This window comes from Pezoporus occidentalis, unplaced genomic scaffold (genome assembly GCF_034315485.1).
Source record: "Pezoporus occidentalis ecotype Australia unplaced genomic scaffold, CSIRO_AGI_Poc_V1 ctg27, whole genome shotgun sequence".
NCBI classification, from domain to species: domain Eukaryota; kingdom Metazoa; phylum Chordata; class Aves; order Psittaciformes; family Psittacidae; genus Pezoporus; species Pezoporus occidentalis.
The window spans coordinates 7,191,688-7,214,743 of record NW_026914611.1 but is presented as its reverse complement, the minus strand read 5'-3'; the positions used below and the strand labels follow the sequence as shown (position 1 = coordinate 7,214,743).

Sequence of the window (23,056 nt, the reverse complement as noted above, 5' to 3'; positions counted from 1 at the left end):
AGATGTTTGCTCCAGGTAATCCTTCTTGCCATTTAGTACAGAAATCTGGAGTCAAGTGCAAGCCAAAGGAGACAATGAAGAGTTTGCGTACTCCTGCAGAGTGGCTGGGATGTTGATTAATTCATCATTTCCTTGTTTTCAGGAATCACCAGGACTCTGAAAAGTCCTGTAGGGACACAAAGTCCAAAGGCATGCCCTTAAATCTTGAGTATCAGGATTTAAAACATTTGAAAAACCAGAAGGGGGAGGGAAAGGGGAACTACATTGCCCTTTGTATGCTCTGTGACTGAGACTCTGAGAGTTGGTATTTTCCTTTTTCATCCAGTTTATTTCTTGCCCACAAAAATCATGTTCCAGTAAGTGTAAAAGGGCAATGTAGAAAAAAAAAACAACAACAAACTAGAGGTTTCTAAGTGTTAAAACCTAACCCCTTGATTCAGTTTCAGTGTTCAGTAAGCTTCTATTGTTCCAATTATATCAACAGTTTCTGATTGGGGTGAGAGATGTCCATTGTCTCTGGGTCACTTGAGCATCTGAACAGATTTGTGAAAGCACGTGTGAAGTGGTTTGTGAAACTCTTCTGTGTTCATCCAGTTTATTTGGGTTTCCACGGGATAGCAAAGGACCGCATCTCTGACATCAGTGAGGCTCAAAGATCCAGCCCTCAGCCTGAAGCAGGATGTGCTCCTGAGCTGTGTGGTTGCAAATCTTGTTCATGGGGGCAAGACCTGCTCATTTCCTTGTGATTTCCACTCACTCTCAACCCCACCCCTCCCCCAAATACTGGTTTGTAAAAATGCCCGAGTTGTTTCTTTTGGAGAAACAGAACAAAACACAAGAGCCTGAGAACAACAAAGCTCCATCAGGAGTCTGTATGCCCCAGTAGTCTCTCCTGTGGCATTCCGTACATGTCTAAAGGAGAGTAGATGAGGAGTGCAGGTCTACTTCTGTCAGGGTCCAGAGGGTGTTCATAGGCCTCATGCCTTGTACCAGCTGCCCTTGGGATCTGCACTGCAGGCAGGACCTCAGACCTATGTCAGAGCTTGCCATACAGAACTATACGCATGACATATCATAGCTGTTCTGAACTGTTATGTGCCATTCTGTTCCGTTCCATTCCATTCTCTGCACTCACAATGAGTTGTATGATGAGACCATTATTTACCTGAAATGCCAAGCAATTTTTTCAGCGCAAAAAAAAACACCACTTTCAAAGACACAAATCAGAAAGGTTACAGGTGGAAAGAGTATTTTATTTATAAATAAAGTTATCTTGTTTATCTTATTTTTAGTTTATCTTATTTTAGCTTAGCTTAGCTTAATTTAGTTGATTTTAGCCTAGCCTAGTTTAGATTATATTTTGTTTTCCTAAATCTTTCAGAGCAGTGCTCTGGTGGTGCGAGAGCAGTGCAAGAACCCAGCCAGAATGGGCCGGGGAAGACCTGACAAGGGGTGGTGCTCAATGCTACAGAGGACAGGCAACAATCCCAGGGCCACTCTGGGGCCACCCTGGGAGGCCAGAACTCTGCCTCCCCCCGGGTGCGGGGCACGAGGGCCAGCTGCGCGGAGCATGAGCCGCTGCCTTTGGGCTACCATAACCCAAAGGAGCCTCGTGAAGGGGCTGTGCTCGGCTGCGGGGGAAGGCAAAAAACCCCGGGGACACTTGCTAGTCCACCTGGGGGGAAAAAAGCTCTTCCCTCCCCCAGCTGCAGGACACGAGGGCCACCTTCATGGAGCATGAGCACCGGGCGATAACCAAGCCAGACTGGATCGAGGAGCCCTGACAAGTGGTCACGCTCAGTGCTCAGAGGAAGGCAAAAAACCCCCGGGGACCAGTGCCAATCTGCCCCGGGGGAAAATTCCTTCCTGACCCCAGTGCTGGCGATCGGCTACTCCCTGAGCACCTGAGCAAGACCTGCTCCCCGTCCACTGGCTGGTTACGGCTCTTGGGGAACACTGGCACTGCCTTTTCTGCCTCCACCTGGAGCCATCTCAGGGGCTTCCAACAACAGCGAAGTGACCCTGGCCTGATCAACCCTGGGGCAAGAATCCTTCCTGTGCCTTCCAGCGGGAGCTATAAAGCACTGCAGGAGGGCACTGGGCCATCTGTGGACCCTATTCCTTATGGCTGCGGCCACTATCTCCCCAGAAGATGAGGACGGCGATCCCCCTGCAGACTGAAGCAGGATTTCCACCCATCCGATGAGCTGCGAGTGTGCCCCTCCAGGAGCTGGAATTGCAGCAGGGAACCTCCCGCACCTTCGGGCAGTCTTCCCCCCTCTGCCCCTCCAAGTAATTCCACGGGTGTCTCAAGGAATTCCTCTCGGGTGCCTTCAGGCTTCCAGCTCTGTCCTGGTGGCAGCGCCGGGTACTCTGGCAGTGGGACGTGGGAGGATGCTGCCTTATACTGCCCCAGAGCATTGTGATGCTGCGTTGGTGGGTGGTGGCACTGTGACACGGGGATGACGGGGCTTCCGCAGCCCTGCCCACCGCAGCCCTGCTGCTGCTGCCCCTTTGCCCAGCATCCCTTGGAGAAAGGCCTCTGAGGCAGCGCCTGTGCCCAGGAGGCCCAGGGGGATGTCCCTGCCCATGGTGGCCACACACTGGGCACTGCTGCTGGGTGTCCCTGTAAATTAATCTGCGTGTTCTGACTGTATCAATAAAGAGTTTATACCACATACGGTCATTTGACTGTGGTGATCCCAGAGGTGAAAGAAAGGGGTTCTGGTCCCCTCTGAATGAACTTTGCAGAAACTTAGAGAGCATACAGGATTTCCTCACCACTCCTTATTATCACACCAAGAGGCATTTGCTGCTACGCTGCTTATGGTGAGGTCTTCTTCTTGGAAAGAACAAGAATTTCAGAAATCTCTTCTGCATTTGTGACACAGGGTGTTTAGATATTTGCCTGTGTTCATTAACATTCATGCGTCTAGTCTGGGGGTTTACCTCTTGTCTTACTGGTTTGAATGCAGCACTTCACTGACTCCTGCCTACTTCCATGTTCTTGATAGCTCAATAAGCGTTTTGATTCCAATTCAGTTTAAACCGTGTGGACTGAGCAGTTTTTCCCTATAACACTCAGGAAGAACAAGTAACTGACTCAGTTGTGTAGACCAGTTTTAAAAACGTCAGCTAAGTATCACATGAGGGTACTGTATAGAGGGCAGAGATTTAGAAACTGGCAACAAAACTCCCCAGCACATTTGCTCAAATCCTTGAAACGCAGAATGACCGCTGGTCTCTCTCCCATAGGCTTATTTCTTGTGTGGTCTATCAGGGGCAAAAGGGAAGGTCACCGAGTTTGCTACTGGAGATGCTGGTGTAGGTTGCAGAAGACAGCTCCAGCTGGGTTCCTATCTGAAATGAGGGAATCTTTGTGTCTGCCTGAACAAAGTGTTCTTTTAGGCAAAACACCTATGTTTTTCACATACAATAGTAGAAAATGCTATTGCCTCTGCCCAGTTGCAGTAGAAAGTGAGCATAATTGCCTCTTGGAAACAAGAAGGAAAAAACAATACACCCAAACAGAAACACTCTTCTCTCTCTATAGGTATATCAGCTTTCTCTCTATATATCTACATCTGTATCTACATCTCTGTCTCTCTCTACCTGTCTGCTGGGTTAGTGCAAATAAATCCTCACGTCACAGCAGCACTGGTTAAGTGCAATGGAGGGCATGTGCTGAGGATGCCGGTTTGAAACACCAGAGCTGCAGCCAAGGCAAAGGGAGACAAGCTGCAGGGAACTGCAGCAGAGATGCTGTTGCAAAAGCTTTCATAATTGAAGGCAGGAAACAGGAGAAGCTGTGAAGGGGCAGCTTGATGCCAATTCACACGGTGTCCTGAGTTGGTACCGGAAGGGAAGGGTGGGTTCCAGAAGGAAAGGATCAAGGAACAGTGACCTCCCTAGGTGGGGGAAGAGCAGGGCCATGGGGAAAAGGAGGCGATGGATTGAAATCTGCTCTCTGTGTTACAGAAACACATTGCGTGCTCGGTTAAGGGAAATATTGATGAGATTTGCTCTGCCAGGCAAAGGACTGGTGTCCTTGGGCACATGCTGGCGTGTGCATTCGTGGGCCCCAGTGTCAGCCCTGCACCCATGGCCCTTTACAGAAGAATTTCTCCTTCCTAGTTTCACGGGGATATATCTGTTTATGTGAATAAATCAGATAAAAGGAAACTAACTGAAGCCCCAAACTGAAACTCTGCTCACATAATCCAAAAGGAATTACTTAATAGAAGTACTCTTTCTTAGTTACGCAAAGAGGTTTCCCTTATACAACTATGATTTCACCAACAGACACTTTTCTGAAGCATGAAGACTTGAAGCTTGTCTGCAGGTTGTTTTTTTTTTTTTGTTTCAGGTCAATTGTATGAAAGGATGGTAAACAATCCACTGAACACAAAACCCCGGATTACAGTGCAGTCATCTGTGGGGCCTGGTAGAATCATTAGCACTCGCTTTATTCGTTACGACATCTCTTTTACTGTGGACATGTAAAACTAGCATGTTTCTCAATGCGATCATCAGGACATGTTTTCCATCTGTGGTATGAGTGAGTTCACAGTGTGCTAGGTAAAGAACTGGCTGAAGGGTAGAGCTAAAAGTATTATAGTGAATGGGGCTACATCTGGCTGGTGAATGGTCACTCGTGGTACTCCTCAGGGTTCGCTTCCAGGGTCAGTTCTGTTGAATATGTTTATCAATGAGCTGGATGTCGGAGTTGGATGCACCATTAGCAAATTTGAGGATGATACCAAACTGGGAAGTGTGGTTGATTCTTTTGAGGGTCAAGATGACTTTGAGAGGGATGTAGAAAGATTGGCGCACTGGACAATGGTTAATGGTATGAATTTTAATAAGTCCAAATGCTGGATCTTGCAATTAGGATATAGTGATGTGGGCACAAGTATAATTTTGGAGAGGAGCGCTTAGAGAACAGCCTTGCCATAGGGATATGGGTTGCTGGTCAGCAGCAGGCTCAATATGAGTCAGCAATGTGCCCTGGCAGCCAGGAAGGCTGCCATTCTGGGGTGCATCAAACAAAACATAACCAGCTGGTGAAGAGAGGTAATTATCCCTCTGTATTCAGCATTGATGCAGCCTCACCTTGAGCAGCATATGCACTTCTGGGACCCACAATTTAAGGATGTGAAAGTCCTTGAGTAAATCCAGAGGAGGGCAACAAAGCTGGTGAGAGGGCTGGAAGAAATGTTAGGTGAGGAGCTCGTAAGTACTCTGGGTTTGTTTAGTTTAGAGGAACGGAGGTTAATGGCTGACATTATTGCTTTCCACAGCTTCCCTGGGGAGGCAAAACAGAGAGTGATGCTAATCTATTCTCCCTGGTATCCAGTGATAGGGTGCATGGTAATGGTTCAAAGCTGAACTGGAAATTAGGAAGTATTTTTTTTTACCAAGAGGGTGGCCAAACACTGGACCAGCCCTCAGCCTGAAGCAGGAGATTTAGAGACCGGCAGCAAAACTCCCCAGCACATTTGCTCATATCCTTGAAACGCAGAACGACCGCTGCTCTCTCTCCCATAGGCTTATTTCTTGTGTGGTCTATCAGGGGGACTGGTCTTCCTTGGGACCTGCACTGCAGACAGCCCCTCAGACCTACATCTGAGCTTTTTATGCAGATTTTTATTCTATAGCCCCATCAGAGAAGAGCACAGAATTTGTCAGACAGGATTTTTCCTTAGTTAAGCCTCGTTGTTTTCCACATGCCTTAGCATGCTTCCCAGGAGAATCTGCTCCAAGGTTCAGCCAGGCTCAGCGGCGCCGAGGGGAGCAGCCCCAGAGAGGAGTCACCAGCCTCGGAGCGAGGCAAACCCCGCGTGCAGGAGCCTCAGTTCTGAGTGGCGAGAGCCCCCCACGGAGCCCCGAGCCCCCGCCAGGCCTTGCCCAGGAGCCGCAGCCCCGCTGAGGCGAGCAGGGACCCACAGAGGGCGGAGCCAGGAGGGACGGCCCCGCCCCGAGCGGGGTGGGCGGGAGCAGCGCATAGCGCGGCAGTCACGGCGTGGCGCGGCGGTAGGGAGGGGGAGCGCTGGGTTAGGGTCTCTTGGACTCGGGTCTCTTGGACTTATGTAAAGTAGGACGGGTCAAAAAAGGGGTTTGCATGGTCAAGGAAGTTATCCTTGTGCTAAGACTGTGGTACCTGAAGGTACCATGTTCACATACTGGGAAAGAAGCTAATGGGAAGGCAAAAAGACACCAGACATGAGACGGCAATTTCAGGTTACACTCACACCGGAAGTGAAAAAGCCTCATGATGCTGTTCTCAGCATATGACTTAGGTGTTCACCACAAGTAAGACAGACAGGATACTGTTAAAATAATACCTATGTGCAGAGCAGATGAAACAATCGGTGTGTTTGCAGACGTTTCATTAGAGTTAAGTTGAATTCCCTCTGTGTTTGGGAGAAAGGAAGGTAAATGAACAGTGTGGCCCTCTTAGTAAAATCCAACTATGCTCGCTACATGAAGACAAACCTTTAAAAGAAACTTTAGTTGAATAAAAGAAGAAGATTTAGTTGGAGAAGAGTCTGAAGTACCCAAACATTGTATTTGTTAAGCTGCATGGGGCAGTGTCTCTTCAAGCTGGTTAATCACAGCTGGTGGCATGTGTTGGAACGAAGGAGGTGGCACAGATGAAACAGGAGAGTGGCTCATCCTACCTTTGTTTTCTTTTAAATCCTTTGTTTTCCTGTGATAAATACATACATTATTTCCTCCAGTAAACTAAGTGATATAAAGATTGAACAGGTGGGAATATTCTAGGCATTTATCGTGACTTAATTGCAGCCAGCAACTAAGCATCCTGTCAACCACTTGCTTGAAAGTCAAAAAATGTGCCATGGAGGGAGCTGGCAGGAAAGAAAAGATTAAACTGAGAATCTGGCTGGACTCATTATTATACCTGTACCGTGCTACTCAGGTCAACTTTCCAACAGAGTTAATGATTACTGGTATATGTCACTCTGAGAGTGCTGTAGGAAAAAGATGTCTATTTCTCAGTTCCCAACACAGTTTTTCCACTGCCCTCTCAAATGAAAACATCTTGTAGAACATGTATGGCCTCCTCCTCCGTGCCACAAACAAGGCACATGATTTTTTCACTTAATGCATTGCATTAGTACCCCAAGGGCACCGACAGGCCTGGCTGTCCCTGCCCATCCTCCCCACTTGCACAGGGCCCAGGACCCCATGTCAGCCCCCCAGGCCATCAGCCCCTGCCCTAGTGACACCATAGAAGGGCCACTGTCCAGCTTCTCATAGCCAAGTCATGGGCCCCACATTGCCTCGGCACATCCCTATCCCTGGCAAGCATCCGATTCCCTAGGGCTGGGGCTACCCCAGTGAGCCCTGGCTGGCAGGTGGGATGCGCCCTGGCTGCCGGCTCATGCCCTCACACACCATGAGGAGTAGCTGGCCCACTCTGTGCCCTGACACCGTGCTGCCCGGCACACTTCCCAATAGGGTCATTGGATTTCACCCCACAGCCAGAATACTCTCTCCTTTTTGCACTCTCCGGTTGCAGGTACCCTCTATAAGCCTCACAAATGCCTTGCTGCAATCAATATTCTAAGTTTACTTCTTGCACTTTAACTTACTTTCCTCGTCCCATCTTTATTCTTTCCTAGCTTTTCTCATGAGCTTTCTGTAAAAATGTTTCTACTTCCTAGAAATCTCAGTTCTTCCTTACTCATCTTTCCTGAATTCTGCCAAAACACCCCATATTCATCATTGCACCGTGTCAACTGAATATGGAAAATCCTTCTAGAACAACAGACCATAGTTTCATAACACTGTCACGCACAGAAACTACCTCTGGAGGACTCTTTTAGTTGCCAGAGTCCTCCACATTAAGTAGAGGATGTAAGTAGTAACATAGACTTAACATTATTTGATAAACCTTTATAACTTTAAATCATTCCCTACTGTAGGGTGGCACATGGAAAATAATGTGTTAGTGCATAGTAATGAGATGTACAGGCTAGAATAGGGTAACTGTGTAGGATTTGAAGTGTGACTTGGTAGAAGCAGCCGAGAATAAAACAATACAAGGGGGAAGAACCAGCTTTGAGTCAGGACTTTCTAAAGTCTTTAGTGCCTCAGTGCAAATTTAGGTTCTTAAAATTCCCATTGAGCTGTTACCTATTACTGTAAAAAAAAGGTTGGTAGCTAACTGCAGAAGGGAGTATTTCACTGTCTCCTAGGCAACTAAAGAAAAAAAATACACCCTGTCTGAAAACACCCACAGCACTGTGTCAAGGAATGAGCTGCTCTGAGTTATTTTCAGTGTTTCATGCTGGGCACAAGCTGGGCATACCTTAAGCTAATTCACCTAGGGTGAGTTCACAGGAGCATATCCCACATGTTCCCACAGTACATGTTAAATGTGACGATTACTGAACTTCGGAAGGTGGCCAGTGGAGAAAGTTTACTGTCTCCCAAGGCAGCAGTTCAGAGGGTACATGGTGTCCGTGTGGCTGGGTGTCAGCTGAAACCTTATCTGAGGTAGATTTATGGTGATTGCACACCATGTTCATTTGTGTACCAAAAGTAATCACTTGTCTGCTCCAGCCAGCCTGCTGGCTGTCCTAAACCTCCTGCATCAAGTCATGCTGATGGGGAAAAGCTAAAATGCTCTTGTCCTCTCCTAGTAAATCTATGTCTGTTTTAGGAGAGTACTTTTGTCACCAGCCTATGAGATATGAGGAGGGAGGAACCAGGCAGTAATGTGGGTTAAAGAATACCTGCTATTGCCAAGTGAGGCTGTACCACTTACAGCAAGTAATTAAAGATTAATCAAGCTCTGCAAGGAAGCAAGAGGGAAAGAATGAGATTGTCTAGCAGACAGGGTGATGGTCCTCCCCTTACAGAATGGAAAACTCGGTTCTAGTTCTTGTTCCAAGGGCTGCTTATGTATTTTATATTAAACAAATACTAGAATAAGTGACCAAGATCCAAGTGTTTCTGCACACTTTGTACACACCTTCCCTCATCCACTGATGAGAATCTCTAACATTTTCTTACCTAGTTAGCATTTACTTTGATGTAAAAAACAGCTTCAGCAAGAGATCCTTAGAAGGTTCACTGGACAGACTAGGGTGTTGCCATTAGGGCACTTTAAGGGCATGGGATATAAAGCCTCTTAGGTACATTTTGCTTTCCAAGTGAATACTCTAACCATTCACATAATGTGCTCATCAACTCCTACTGCATATTTGCCTCTAGGCCTGACCCATAGAGGCTGTGGCTGTCACATTGCTAGTTTTCAAAGTCTTTTCTTCATTATTAGTGTTAATTAAGGTTTACCACACTAAAGCCTCGATATCCCCATCTTTTTCTGGCAATGCCTGCTTTAGTAGCCCAACAGGAGCAGATCAGCAGAAGCAAGTTAGTACTGAGGACCTGACATCCACATTTTACACATGTTCAGGTTTTCCTTCAGAATAACTCTAGCTTGATCTTCTAGATTGAATACCCAATCTGAGGTACCCGTAGGGCATTAAAACCTGAAGCATCCAAATGGTCAGTTATTTTCTTAAAGCTGGTGTACTCAAGCAGCATATGTGCCCATGTCAACACCATCGCAACAATTACATGGTTCATGAAGGAAAGCTGGTGTCTTGGTATGTGTCTGAGCACACGTTGAGAGCCAAAAGTTTTCCTTATGCTTATTGCATATGTACTTTGGGAAGAAAACGGTGTCCCCCTGGCCAAATGGAACTCCTCAGTGCAGATGAGGTGTTGTAGGTGTGCAATGGCCATCTCCTCTGCTCAGTTTTCCAGCATATTTTACATTAAATACAGACTGTTGTGAGTTTTCTTCCTTGCCACACAGGCTGCATGGTGTTTATTCTGGGAAAACACATTTCAAAATCTTACAGGGAAGAACTAAATAAATAAAAAATTAGGAGGATCTGATGGAACCTGCAGCCGTTCGGGTGATCCTACCTGCATGGTACGATAGGTATTTTGATCGCTGATACTGTATTTCCCTCCGGAAAAAGCCTACTCCCGCCGTACCCTCCCCTGACCACGGTGCCCTCTTCCCCCCTTCAGGAAAACACGCTGGAGCAGCCGCTCGGTCCCCCTCGCCGCTCCCATCCGCCGCCGACCCGGCTCACCCACCCTCCGGGGCCCCGGGGCGGTGGGAGGTGCCAGGGCACGGGTTGGGACGGGACGGGACAGGGGAGGCGAGGCCGGAGCTGCCTCTTTCCGCGGTACGCTCCGTTACCGGCCCGAGTTCGGAGCGGGGATCGGCGGTGGCCCCACCACGCCTCCACGGCAGCCTGAGGTGAGCTGAGGGGCTCTCCCCCGGGGTGTGAGCGGAGGGAAGCGCGGGCGGCGGGGCCTCTCCCCTGGGGGAGGCGGGAGGGAGCGGGGCGGGAGGCCGCTCTCCGAAGCGAAGCCGGAGGCTTTGGCTGTAAGAGGGAGCCCGGCTTAGGGCCTCCCGCAGGCCCGGCCCTCCTCCGCTGCACTCCACCGAACGCCCCGCTGCCTGGCCTAGGTCTGCCCTGCGGGCACGACCGCGGTGCAAGACCGTTTTTCCCGGTGGGAAGGGGTGTTCGGGGGACCAGGCCTCCGCCGCTGCCCACCACGCGTCCATTACAGTGGTGCTGCCCCTAACAGAGGGGCCCTGCGGGTGGTTGATGGGCCTAACTTCTGCATGGGCTCAGCTCCAAGGATGAAGTAAACCTGACAGAAAGGGAAAAACAGATCCGAAAGTGCTGTCTCAGCCCCTACGGACTGTCTCCACTGAGATGCCTGGGCGGCTTGTGCCTCGCGTCAGCTTTGCGATGCACCGCTGTGAGGTTGTGCTGTTGCTCTGTGAGGTAAACCTGTTAAAGCAGGTTTAGTTGGAGCAGCAAGAAACTCTGTATGGATATTCCCGACTAAATGTGTTTTTCGAGGACCATAAGTGTATCCACAGGTTTGGTTTAACTTTGCTGGCTTTAAGTACTATGGGTTTTTTTATTGAACCAGCACATCGGTGAGTTTGACAACCATATTGCCTGGGTGCTTTTTAAGGCTTCTCCTGCTTGACACACAAATTGTTAGTTTACAGAATTCATATGCTTTCTATGTGAAGAAATTTCTCATATGTCGAATAGATAGAGCATGTGGTAGGCTAAGGTCTTTGGGAGATAGGTTTCGTTACATAGAATCGTAGTATAGAATAGTTAGGGTACAAAAGGACCTTAAGATCATCTAGTTCCAACCCCCCTGCCATGGGCAGGGACATCTCACACTAAACCATGCCACCTAAGGCTTTGTCCAACCTGGCCGTGTACAACTTTCCAGGAGGATCTGCTGCAAAACATACAACTTAGGAGTCCCTTTCACTAGGAATAATATCCAAATAGCAGTTTTCGAGGTTTTTTAAGGAATTCAAGGCATGAACACTTTCAACAGTAGTATTTGAGCATTTACAAATCTAGCTGCTTACGGATGAAAGTATATTTAGACACTCTAAATGGAAGTGCATCTGCAGTATCTAGAGGACATACTTTCTTACCTACTTCAGGAGTCAGAGCAGTGTGAAGTTCAGTGGTAAACCCAGACAGATCTGTATTTGAGATATATAAAAAACGTTAAATAGATTTCTTTGAAGATAGCAATTGCTGAGGCCCTGTTTGTAAAAAATGAGGTGGCATCCTTATAGAAGACTGCAGTGTTACAAACACCACACAGTATCTTTCTAATTTAAGAAAAAGTCGTAAGAGATAGGACTTGCAGGAATGGTTCAGAGCTGCACCAGCAGAGGTTTAGACTGGACATTAGGAAGCATTTCTTTACCAAGAGAATGGTAAAACACAGTAACAGCCTTCCTGGAGAGGTGGCTGATGCCCCAAGCCTGTCTGTGAGGATGGAGGCACGGACCCAGAGGTAGAGTGCAAGCTGGATCATTTATTGAAAAGATGACACGATATTTATATGCTTCCAAGCAATTAGCAAAGCACATCTGTGTTTGCCTTGCAGTTACATGAGGTGAAAGGTCTATCTGATTTTCTTACCGACATCCTCTTTCCAGTTCCGATGTCCTTGTTCCTTGCCAGTTCCAACATCTTCCAAGTACCAGTCAGGGACAGGTCACTCTTAATTGCCTTCTGTAGTTCCTCCTTCTCATGGTCACTCTTAATTGCCAGCTGTAGTTTCTCCTTCCCATGGTCTCTGAAAGCTTTGATACATTCCAACCCCCACACCTGTCAGTATTTAATAGGCATTTGGACAATGCTCTCAACAACATGCTTTAACTTTTGGTCAGCCTACAGACACCCTGACCAACTTTGGTCAGGCAGTTGGACTAGATGATTGTTGTAGGTCCCTTCCAACTGAAATAGTGCATTGCATTCTACCTGTGTCTGCTAATATGGGGAAATTAAATGAGGCCAGGTGTATTTTAATATATCCATGTATGTGGGAAAAGCAAACAGGCTTTTCAGCACAACAACATAAAAACCTACATAAAACTAAGAGTTTGTAATTCTGATGTACACAAGCGACTAGGTGTTCGGTGGTGAAGTTTTTGGGGTCCTTTCCAACCCTAACTATTCTATGATTCTGTGATCAGCAGAGCTGAGGCAGAGTGACAGGCAGACATAGTGAGTCTGTAGGGTTGCATGGTTGCAGGTGGTAGTGTGATGCGTGGTGATACCCAGTGGAGGTGTGTTGGTGTGATGAGAGAGGAGAGCACGTGGAAACAGTATGCAAAGGCTGTATGGCCGTGTTAGGGTGGGGAGGGTGTGTGAAAACACCTGGCAGAGGCATAGGGAGGATGTGGGGTTGTGTACAGAGGCACAGGAGGTACAGCAACATGAAGCAGATGTGCAGAGAAATGACATATGTATCATAAGCTGATGGTGGGGACATGACAGGTGTCACCACATCTGGGAGATGAGTAGGTGAGGCTGAAGAAGGGCCTGGGACAGCACAACAGTAGAGTGTAGTGTGGTAGAGTGAGAAAGGTTTGTGAGTCAGGAGTAGCATGAAGGAGGGACAGGGTGGCGAGTGGGGAGCATCCATGCAGTGAAGTGAAATGTGTCCTTGGGTGCCATGTGTAGGCTTCATCGAAGTGAAGGGAACTTGGGGAGAGAAAGCATATGCTGTGTAGCTGTGATAGGGGTCCGTATATGTAATAGTGTAGCAGGGGATGTGTTTGTTGTTGTGAGTCATGCGTGAAGACAGTAAAGGATGCACTGGGGTCCGCGGGAGAGGGCTGGTTAGCGGATCACTGCTAGGAGAACGTGGAGATACTGGAGAAAGACGATGCTGGGATGAGGAAGGGGACGGGATTTATGTCGATCACTGATCCGAGGACCCGCTCGGAGGGCGGGGGAACGGGGGGGAGGAGTGTGTGCCATGTGTCGGGGGACGGCGGGGCGGGCGGGAGGCGGCGGGGACGTGCCTCACTCCCGCCTCTACCCCGCGCAGGCCGAGGCTGCTATAGTAACGCGGAGGACGCCGGCGCTGAGCGGAGATCCTGGCCATGGTGAGCGCTTTAGAGGGAGGGCGGGCGGTGGGATGGGGTGGGTGCCGCTCCATGCTGAGCCGTGTCTCTTTCTCGCAGCCCTTCACCGAGCGCGCCTACTACCCGCCGGGGGCGGGGGGAGCCGGGGCCGGCACAGGGTCGGTGCCGTTTCCCGCCTTTCAGTTCCGCGACCGCCATGAGGGCCCGGACTGGCGGCGGCTGAGCGCCGTGGACGTGTGCCGGGTGTCGCGGGAGGGGGACGTGGCGGCCCTGCAGGAGCATCTGGAGCACGTCACCTTTTGCAGCGCCGAGCGGGAGCGCTGTCCGCACTGCCAGGGCCCCGCCGACCCGCTGCTGCTGAAGCTGCTGCGCCTGGCCCAGCTCTGCACCGAGTACCTGCTGCACTCCCAAGAGTACCTTAGCGCCCAGCTCGGCAGCCTGGAGGAGGCCTTGCGAGCCGCCCTGGCCCAGCGTGACCAGCTAGGCAAGGAAATGACCCAGTGCTCACAGGAGATCAAGGCGCTAAAAGAGGAGTGCCGGCGGAGGAAGAAGATGATCAGCACTCAGCAGATGATGCTGGAGGCCCGAGCCAGCTACCACCAGGTGAGAGGAGAGGTCCTGATGGCCCAGTAACCCACACCTTGACAGGGATAGGCAGCAGAACAGCTCTGCTTTGCCTGAGTACGTTCACTTGCTGGGTGAAAGGCTGGAGCTGCAGGGACTGGTGACTACAAAAAGGGAGTGTATTGCTTGCAGGTGCTTTGCTTCCCATCTTTTCAGTTGGTGTCACAGACATTCGGGAGAGTGGTGCATCATCTTTAACAAGCCCTCTTTTTACTAACAAGTGCTCTTTATTCTTGGATTTGCTTTTGATGTGTCTGAAGTGTCAGATACACACACATACAAAACCTGTGATTAATGTGTTGCTACTTTCTGTTGCTGTCTTTCCTTTTGTATCAACTACACGGTCAGAAAACACACAGGGCAAGTACATCAGAACTGGTGCTAGGCAGTGACTTACGTGTCTGCAAGTTACCACTTTCCTTCAGTAACATTCTTCAGGCACAAAGTTTCTGCTTGTGTATGTGACTCAGAAGTGACTCAGGCATTATGGTAAAGTAAAGAGCCCCAGTGAGGTAGCTAATCCCTAACTCCACAACAATCTGTTCCTTAAGGGTCTTCTTAAGAGTCTTAGTAGATAGCTGTTCTGTCTCCCTGTGTTACGGCACTTTTTTTGGGGGAGGGGTTTTTGTGTTCTGGGTGTCATAGTTTGGTTTAAATATTTTTCAGCTTCAGCATTTTTCAACAGGTTGCAGGAAGCAGATTGCAGCTTGAAATGTAGTCTGAAGTCTGGAGAGTACACTGGACAGACTTGATGTGATTTTGGGCTAGCTCTTTGTGTCTATGAGTTTAAAGTTCTAGTTGTTTTTTTTTTTGTTGTTGTTTTTGTTTTATTAATTCTTTGGGTACTAATAGTCCTGATTGTTGAAATTCTCCTTAATCGATGGAATAGTTGCAATACAGAACCAACACAAGTTTTCTTATAGTACATCCAATCCTATCTCACAGTATGATATCAATTTCAGCAGGCTAGTAAAGTTTAATATTTCAAGACATCAGCTAAGTTGGCTCAGGAGTTTCTGTGAGGGAAGAAGTACCTTCTGGCCCAACACTAGAGCTATACTTATGGTAGACTTCATGGAAGAAGCCTTGTCTAAATGCATGTAAGTGTTAGTCTTAAGAACAAGCTGGTGTAATTTTAAAAAGCCAAACAGAGCAGTTTGTGTGCGCTGCGCTGCACAAGAAAACTGATCTCATTCATCATTTTATGTGTGGACTGAAATAATTCTGGTACTGTGATTTCCAGCTAAGTATTTCCAAGTTTTCCTGAAATATTTGTAGAGTGCAGCTGTCCCAGTGGAAGCTGAAGAACATGGTAGTGAACTTGGCTCATCGGTAAGCTTCTGTTCAGTGGCATTACAATAAAGCAGACATGGAAAAGCAATTTCCTGTTTTTAATTTCATTTCATATAAAGTAAACAGCTGATGTCCCCATTTTTTTTCTTTTCTCTGATAGAAGATTCTTGTCTCCAGAAGTTATTTAGGTTCCTGTGGGAAAAATTAAGTCCAGGGAGTGATACTGAACAGTTGTTGCAGTTCCTACAGGGTTTCCAGGGTTCTGAGTGTGTGTGCCAAAGGTAAATGAAACTCTTCCTAGGGTTTGTAAGTGCAGAGTAGCAGTGTCGTCAGTAAACAATAGTTGTGTGATAAACAATAATTGTATGTTACTTATCCATGCCATGATCTTGGGTGGTCTGCAGTGCCAGATAATAGGGGTTACTGGTATTCCTGAGGGGGTACTTCAGATTCCATCACCTTAAAGTCTTGTCTGTTTTGCAAAGGAGTCTGTAAATAGTTACTCGCCTGTTTTAGTGGAGGTACATTTTATGTTTAATGTAACCATGCTTTGGAATTCAGATTTAATTACTTTAATCCACCACCAGTGTAAGTTTAGCCATGAATCATAGAATCATACAATAGTTAAGGTTGGAAAGGACCTTAAGATCATATAGTTCCAACCCCCTGCCGTGGGCGGGAAACCTTAACTAAATGATGTCACCCAAGGCTCTGTCCAGCCTGGCCTTGAATACAACCAGTTCACAACTTCCCTGGGCAACCCATTCCAGTGCCTCACCACCCTTACAGTAAAGAACTTCCTCCTTATATCCAATCTAAACTTCCCCTGTTTAAGTTTTAACCCGTTATCCCTTGTCCTTTCACTACAGTCCCTAATGAAGAGTCCCTCCCCAGCATCCTTATAGGTCCCCTTCAGATACTGGAAGGCTGCTATGAGGTCTCCACACAGCCTTTTCCTCTCCAGGCTGAACAGCCCCAACTTTCTCAGTCTGTCTTCATACGGGAGGTGCTCGAGTCCCCTGATCATCCTCGTGGGCCTTCTCTGGACTTGTTCCAACAGTTCCATGTCCTTTTTATGTTGAGGACACCAGAACTGCACGCAATACTCCAGGTGAGGTCTCATGAGAGCAGAGTAGAGGGGCAGGATCACCTCCTTCCACCTGCTGGTCACACTCCTTTTGATGCAGCCCTGGATACAGTTGGCTTTCTGGGCTGCAAGTGCACACTGAAGCTGGCTCATGTTCATTTTCTCATGGACCAACACCCCCAAGTCCTTCTCCACAGGGCTGCTCTGAATCTCTTCTCTGCCCAACCTGTAACTGTGCCTGGGATTGCTCCGACCCAGGTGTAGGACCTTGCACTTGACATGGTTAAACTTCATAAGGTTGGCATCAGCCCACCTCACAAGCGTGTCAAGGTCCCTCTGGATGGCATTCCTTCCCGCCAGCGTTATCAACTGAACCACACAGCTTGGTGTCATCGGCAAACTTGCTGAGGGCGCACTCAATCCCGCTGTCCATGTCAGCGACAAAAAAATTGAACAGGACTGGTCCTGACACCGATCCCTGAGGGACACCACTCGTTACTGGTCTCCAGCTGGACATTGAGCCATTGACCACAACTCTTTGCATGCGGCCATCCAGTTGTTCTTTATCCACTGAGTGGTCCACCTATCAAACTGATGTCTCCCCAATTTAGAGACAAGGATGTCGTGTGGGACAGTGTCGAACACTTTACACAAGTCCAGGTAGATGACCTCAGCTGCTCTACCCCTTTCCATCAGTTCTGTAACCCCATCATAGAAAGCCACCAAGTTGGTCAGGCAGGATTTCCCCTTAGTGAAGCCATACTGGCTTTCACCAAGCACCTTGTTGATTTTCATGTGCCTTAGCATGCCTTCCAGGAGAATCTGCTCCAAGATTTTGCCAGGCACAGAGGTGAGACTGACTGGTCTGTAATTCCATGGGTCATCCATTTTCCCCTTCTTGAAAATGGGGGTTATATTTCCCTTTTTCCAGTCTTTGGGAACTTCACCTGACTGCCATATTTTTCAAATATAATGGACAGTGTCTTAGCAACTTCATTTACCAGCTCCTTCAGGACTCACCGATGAATTTGTCAGGTCCCATGGACTTCTGCACGTTCAGGTTCTTGAGATGGTCTCGAACCAGATCCTCTCCTACCGTGGGCCTAAGGTCTTCATTCTCACAGTCCCTGTGTCTGCCTTCCAAGACTCGGGTGGTGTGGTCATTTGCCAGTAAAGACCGAGGCAAAGAAGTCATTAAGAACCTCAGCCTTCTCCAAATCCAGGATAGCCAGTTCTCCTGATAGTTTCTGGAGAGGGCCCACTTTGTTCCTCGTCTGTCTTTTCGCTACATGCCTATAGAATCCCTTCCTGTTACCCTTAACATCCCTAGCCAAGTTTAGTTCTAACTGGGTCTTAGCTTTCCTAGCCTTGGTCTCCCTAGCTTCCTGGACAATATCCCTGTATTCTTCCCAGGCTGCCTGTCCTTGCTTCCACCTTTTATAAGACTCTGTTTTTCCCTTCTAAATTTCCTCAGAAGCTCCTTATCTATCCAAAAAGGTCTCCTGGCTCTCTTGCTCCACTTCCTTCTAGTTGGGACGCAACAGTCTTGAGCTTGCAGTGGGTGATCCTTATATCAACTAACAGTCTTGGTCCCCCTGCCCTCTAGGGCTATAACCTATGGAACCTACTAAGCAGGTTCTTGAAGAGGCCGAAGACTGCTCACTTGACATCCAGGGCAGTGAGCTTGCTTCACGCTCTTCTCATTGTCCTGAGGATCTTGAACTCGACCATCTCGTGATCACTACAACCAGGGCAACATCACATTTCCAACCAGCCCTTCCCTGTTGGTGAGCATGAGGTCAAGCATGGCACCTCTCCTTGTTGGATCCTCTATTACTTGCAGAAGGAAGTTGTCTTCCACACAATTGAAATACTACTGTAAAATGGTACTTGGTACCTGTAAGTCCTAAATTTAAGACTTGTTGGCCATACCTTCATCTGAGTAGTACACATTTAATCTTAAATAAGTTTTTCACTTTTTTGATACTTTGTTCAGAAATCTTACATTCTCACACACAGCGTAGGCATGAAGTGCACATTGTGTCTAACTCTGTGAAAAGTAGTTGCAAGAATAATGTCACATAATTCAAAACCTGAATATTCCCTGTGTTAAACCTGTCTCCTGAAGTAAGAGCTTGCTTTCACTGCCAGCAGGTCAAGTGACATGAAGTTTGTGCTTGAATGGATAACATTATTTCACAGCCAATTTCATTCCATAAATCATGTACAATCTGTTCCACTGTAAGATCCCTCTTGGTTGGCAGTAATGCTTTGCTGCCATACTCTCCCTTTTTACTATGGTTTTATGTTAGCACTTTTTTCTGCATTTGTTCAACAAAATTTGTCTGAATAATTTATGTCCTTAGAGTTTGCTGAAAGAGGTATTTAATAGGATACTTGACTATCAGTGGAAGTAGTGTAAATATTAGATGAAATCTGGGAATTTGAGTATGGTGACAAGATCTTGAATGTTAAGTCAGTCACAGTCATATTACACTGATAAAGAGAAAAGGCCTCAGCTGAGCATTTGTGGTTCATTAAAATTTATTTATTTGAAAAGAAGGGTATGAGAAAGAAGTAAGAAGCAGCCCTCCCTAAAGTGATTTGGGGCTCTGATTCATAGGCTTACCAGTATGTTGCAATGGAAAATCTGTAGATGTAGCTTCTGTCCTTGTACTGCCCATCTGTTTTTAATATTCTGAACATTAGAGAGATGGACTTTGAAGGTGAACAAAAAAGTAGGATCCAAATTTGACTTAAAATCTGACTTGAAATTAAAAAACAGTAAATTTTAGGAACAGTAATTGAAAACAGCTTTATGCTTCAGAACTGTGCTAGTTAGCATACTAATATATGTACTTTTTTTGCAAACCGATGTACTGTTACCTTATCTTGGAGTGTCTGAACTTCTGAAAACTCGCGTATAGTCAAACCCATCTTCCGTGTTTTTTTTTCCAGCTGTGTGGTGCTCTCCCTTGCTGTAATACAAGAATCTTAAGAATACCTGAGCTGTTAGTTGGCTGGAGTCAATGTTTATTTTGCTGAATAGTGTCGTCTTACTTTTTCCTTACATACTCGTGTCTTATCTGTGGTGTATATTTGAATTTGAGCTTGGTTTGCCAAACAGATGTTACTAACAATTACTAACATGGTTTCATCTTTTTTTCTTTTTTTTTTTTTTACTTTTTGTAGTGTCACCTTTGTCAAAAGGCTTTTATGAGCTATTCCTTTTTACAAAGTCACATGCAAAGACGTCATCCAGAAGAATCTCAGATTGGTATGTACTTTAGTATTATCAAAAAATTTAAGGTAAATGGTGTATGTGATGTAGTAAGGATGTGCAGTTCATGGTTTTGTGTAACTGGGAAGAATGATTTTTGGTTCCATTTTTAGGTGGCAGATACCAATTTGTGTGAATGCAAGCAACACTGATGACAAAATGTATTGGGTGACATGTTTCAGGCTATAGAAAATAATGAACAAAAAATTTATGCCATATTTACAGTACCTTTTCAAACCAATATTTCCACTGAATACTTTAGTCAGTAGCAGACTTCAGGGCACACTTTTTGTGTGTAGGCATGTGTATTATGAAGGTGTGTGTAAAATGAATAAATTGCACTAAGGACAATACATTTTGTGAATATATGTATGTATATGAATTATCAGTCAAATAATAATCCAGCTCACCTGAAATCAGTTTGAATAGGATCAGACTCTCATGAACTAAACTGACTAAAATATAGTGAGAAAGAGAAACTGTCAAGAATAATCTAACTTCAGGTATTTATGGTAAACTCTGTTGCTATACCACTAATTTACATACTTTTGCCTCTCTGAAATGAAAAATACTTAGGTTAAAAAGCAATGCTCTCAAAATTTGTTTGATTCATCCCTAAATTCTCTCCTTCCTGTTAGGCTGCATGCTTATGTTTTATTGCTAAGGACTAATAGGTATTGACAAATGGCAGTGATTAGAAATGAGTTAGGAAAAAAGAGCATTTGGGAGGAGAAAGTAGAAGGAAGAATCTAGTGGGATCTGAACTGTAGCTTGTCAGGCAAATAAAACAGCAGGAAGAGTGAGAGGGTCTGGGTAAGCATCTGAGTAAGCGTTAATATATTGGAACAAGAAAGCTTGTGTGCTTTATGCTTGATAAAAATGGTAGTGGAAGATGCTGCAGAAAGAGTAGAATTAATTATTATACAAGGAATTAGTCTGAAATGGCTGAAATGGGAGGGAAATACTCTGTACAGTTATTTCTTAAATAATATTCTGCATTGTGCTCAGATTCCTAGATGACGGGCTAGTAAATCCTTGGTAAATTAGTAAAATGTTTCAAGATTAAAGATTGCTGTAGTTTTTCCATATTTAACATGTTTTTTTTACAGTGACATTCTTCCTGGCTCATTCCAGATAAATAATGAGTTGTATTCCAAATGGATTCCTTACAAAAGTTATTTAGAATAATAAATTAAACTTAACAGAATTGAATTAATGAGGTTCACTTTGTCCTTCACGTGTCATTTTCGAGCCTGTATTGCTTAGATTACTTTGAAATTAGGTTATAGAATACTTTTTCTTTTAAATATTGTATAAACTATTCCATGTGTCATTGATACATGTATTTTCAGTCTTTAAGGATAAGTTAGCAGTTAAACACATATATATTTAAGAATATCTTTGGTGAATCATAGTAGTGGGAGGGAAGTGGTCTAAGAAAGCCACACTTCGTGAAGATGCTACTGAAACACTATAGAAATGCATTTGCAGTATCACATCTCCAGAAACTGCAACAAACATTTTAAAAATCTGTGTTTCCTTTAAGCAGAGCAGAAGAGGAAAGCAAAGACAGACAAATTGCAGGATGAGATTGATAAACTGAAGGAGCAGTTGCAGCTCACCAAATCGCAGTTAGAGGCTGAACAGCAGGCTAACGTGGTCAGGTTTTCTAAGGTAACATGTGCTAAGTAATGTGAACGTATCAAAAGCATTAGTAGTTTGGACTGCGTTCATTCATTTTGTAACTGGAACAGAACAAAATGTATCTACAACTTTCCTGTCTGGCAGGGATGTGCTTGAGCATGAACACATAGCCCTCCCTTGCCTCAGGTAATTCATAGAATCATAGAATGCTTGGGGTTGGAAAGGGCCATAAGATCATCTAGTTCCAACCCCCCTGCCATGGGCAGAAATGCGTCACCCTAAACCATGTTGCCCAAGGCTCTGTCTAATATTATAGTATCTAATAATAGAATACTATATAATTCTTATATCCACTTTCTCACTTTCATTTTAGACATATTTTAAATAAATACTTGAGGCAGCACTTCTGTGAGCACTTGCGAGTTCATAAGCTGTATAGGCTGTTACTGAAGCAAATAAAATTGCCTTGCTGTGGGGAAATAAAAGCTATTTTTGGCATTATGATATTCTGTAGTGTGTAAGTCTTTCTTTGATCTAACTGTGATTTTATATGTGACATTACAAACTGAGTAAGATTTATTCTTTGCTGTGAAGAACTTTGCTGTCTAACAGAGATGTAAAGCAGTTCAAGGAAGAGAGACTGAGAAAAAAAAAGCAGTCTGGAGCTTGCGTGTTGATCTGTAAACCCTTAGGCTTTGGCTGACCAGAGAGCAAAAGCAGAAAGTAGTGTTAGCTACTGCTGTGTGAATGAAGAGACCCTAAACCAGAATGATTTTAAAGCAGTAATTATCTATTTGTAATCACACGCAAGGCTTTGTTTAGTATTATACTGAATCTTCTAAGTATACTTACTGCCTCAGAAAGAGAAACTAGAATCTCTAAGTTACCTGTATAATTACTTTTTTTTTTAACTTTGATAATTTCAAGTCATCTCACAGTTTGCATTTCTGTTTAAGTAAATACAACCATAATTTGCTATAGAAATAGGGGTGGGTTTTGTTTTTTATTTTTAGCAGGGGAGAGGCTTTGTGCTTCAGTTTGAGGAGCAAATTCTTGGCATAAGAAACAAGTATGTCCCATGATTGAGTTAAATGCTGATCTTTGTGTTGCAGTTTGCCCTGTATTACATTCAAAAGCAGTGTTTTGTGGTTGTTAACTTAACTTGTGAGAACCTTCTCTCAATATTTGGAATTTCTTAATGGCTTTCCTAGGGGAGTATGAGGACCTTCAAACATAAAGCCAACCATTATATTTTGAAAGAAACCTTGCAGTTTGAATTTAAAGAAAATAAAGAAAACACAGATACCATTAATTATTTTCTTCCTTGTTTTCAGAGGAAAATCTGGTCTTCTGTAAAACATACAGTGTTTCTTTCCCTGAGCACTGCTTCAGACTCTTCTTTCTCCAGTCTTCTTGTTCCCCTTTTCTCAGGGCCATTCAGCTTCCTGTTTTGTTTTGTTTTGTTTTTTTTTCATTTTCAAAAGTACTGAATTACCAGATGAAGAACATGGCTAGAGTTTTACTTAGGAATGTAAGCCCTTTGTGAACATGTGCTAGGCATGCTACTCATTCATTCTGTACTTCACTTTTGAGAGGTACAGCAATTATGTATTTCTCCTGCTCCTAACAAATTGTTTTTCTTATG

At 45.5% G+C, this 23,056-nt stretch overlaps 1 protein-coding gene across 4 annotated transcripts in view; it reads left to right on the top strand.

Moving 5' to 3' along the window:
* The first annotated feature begins 13,498 nt into the window (after nt 1–13,498).
* DZIP1 (DAZ interacting zinc finger protein 1) overlaps nt 13,499–23,056 on the top strand; it is a 36,057-nt gene continuing 26,499 nt past the window's right edge. For 3 of the 4 annotated variants that reach the window (XM_062624609.1, XM_062624607.1, XM_062624610.1), the window contains exons 1-4: nt 13,499–13,504; nt 13,583–14,086; nt 19,680–19,764; nt 21,314–21,441. In XM_062624609.1, the coding sequence (XP_062480593.1) occupies nt 13,502–13,504; nt 13,583–14,086; nt 19,680–19,764; nt 21,314–21,441 (720 nt within the window). In that variant the 5' untranslated portion in view covers nt 13,499–13,501. The remainder of the gene's footprint in view (nt 13,505–13,582; nt 14,087–19,679; nt 19,765–21,313; nt 21,442–23,056) is intronic. The other variant, XM_062624608.1, reaches the window with a different exon arrangement.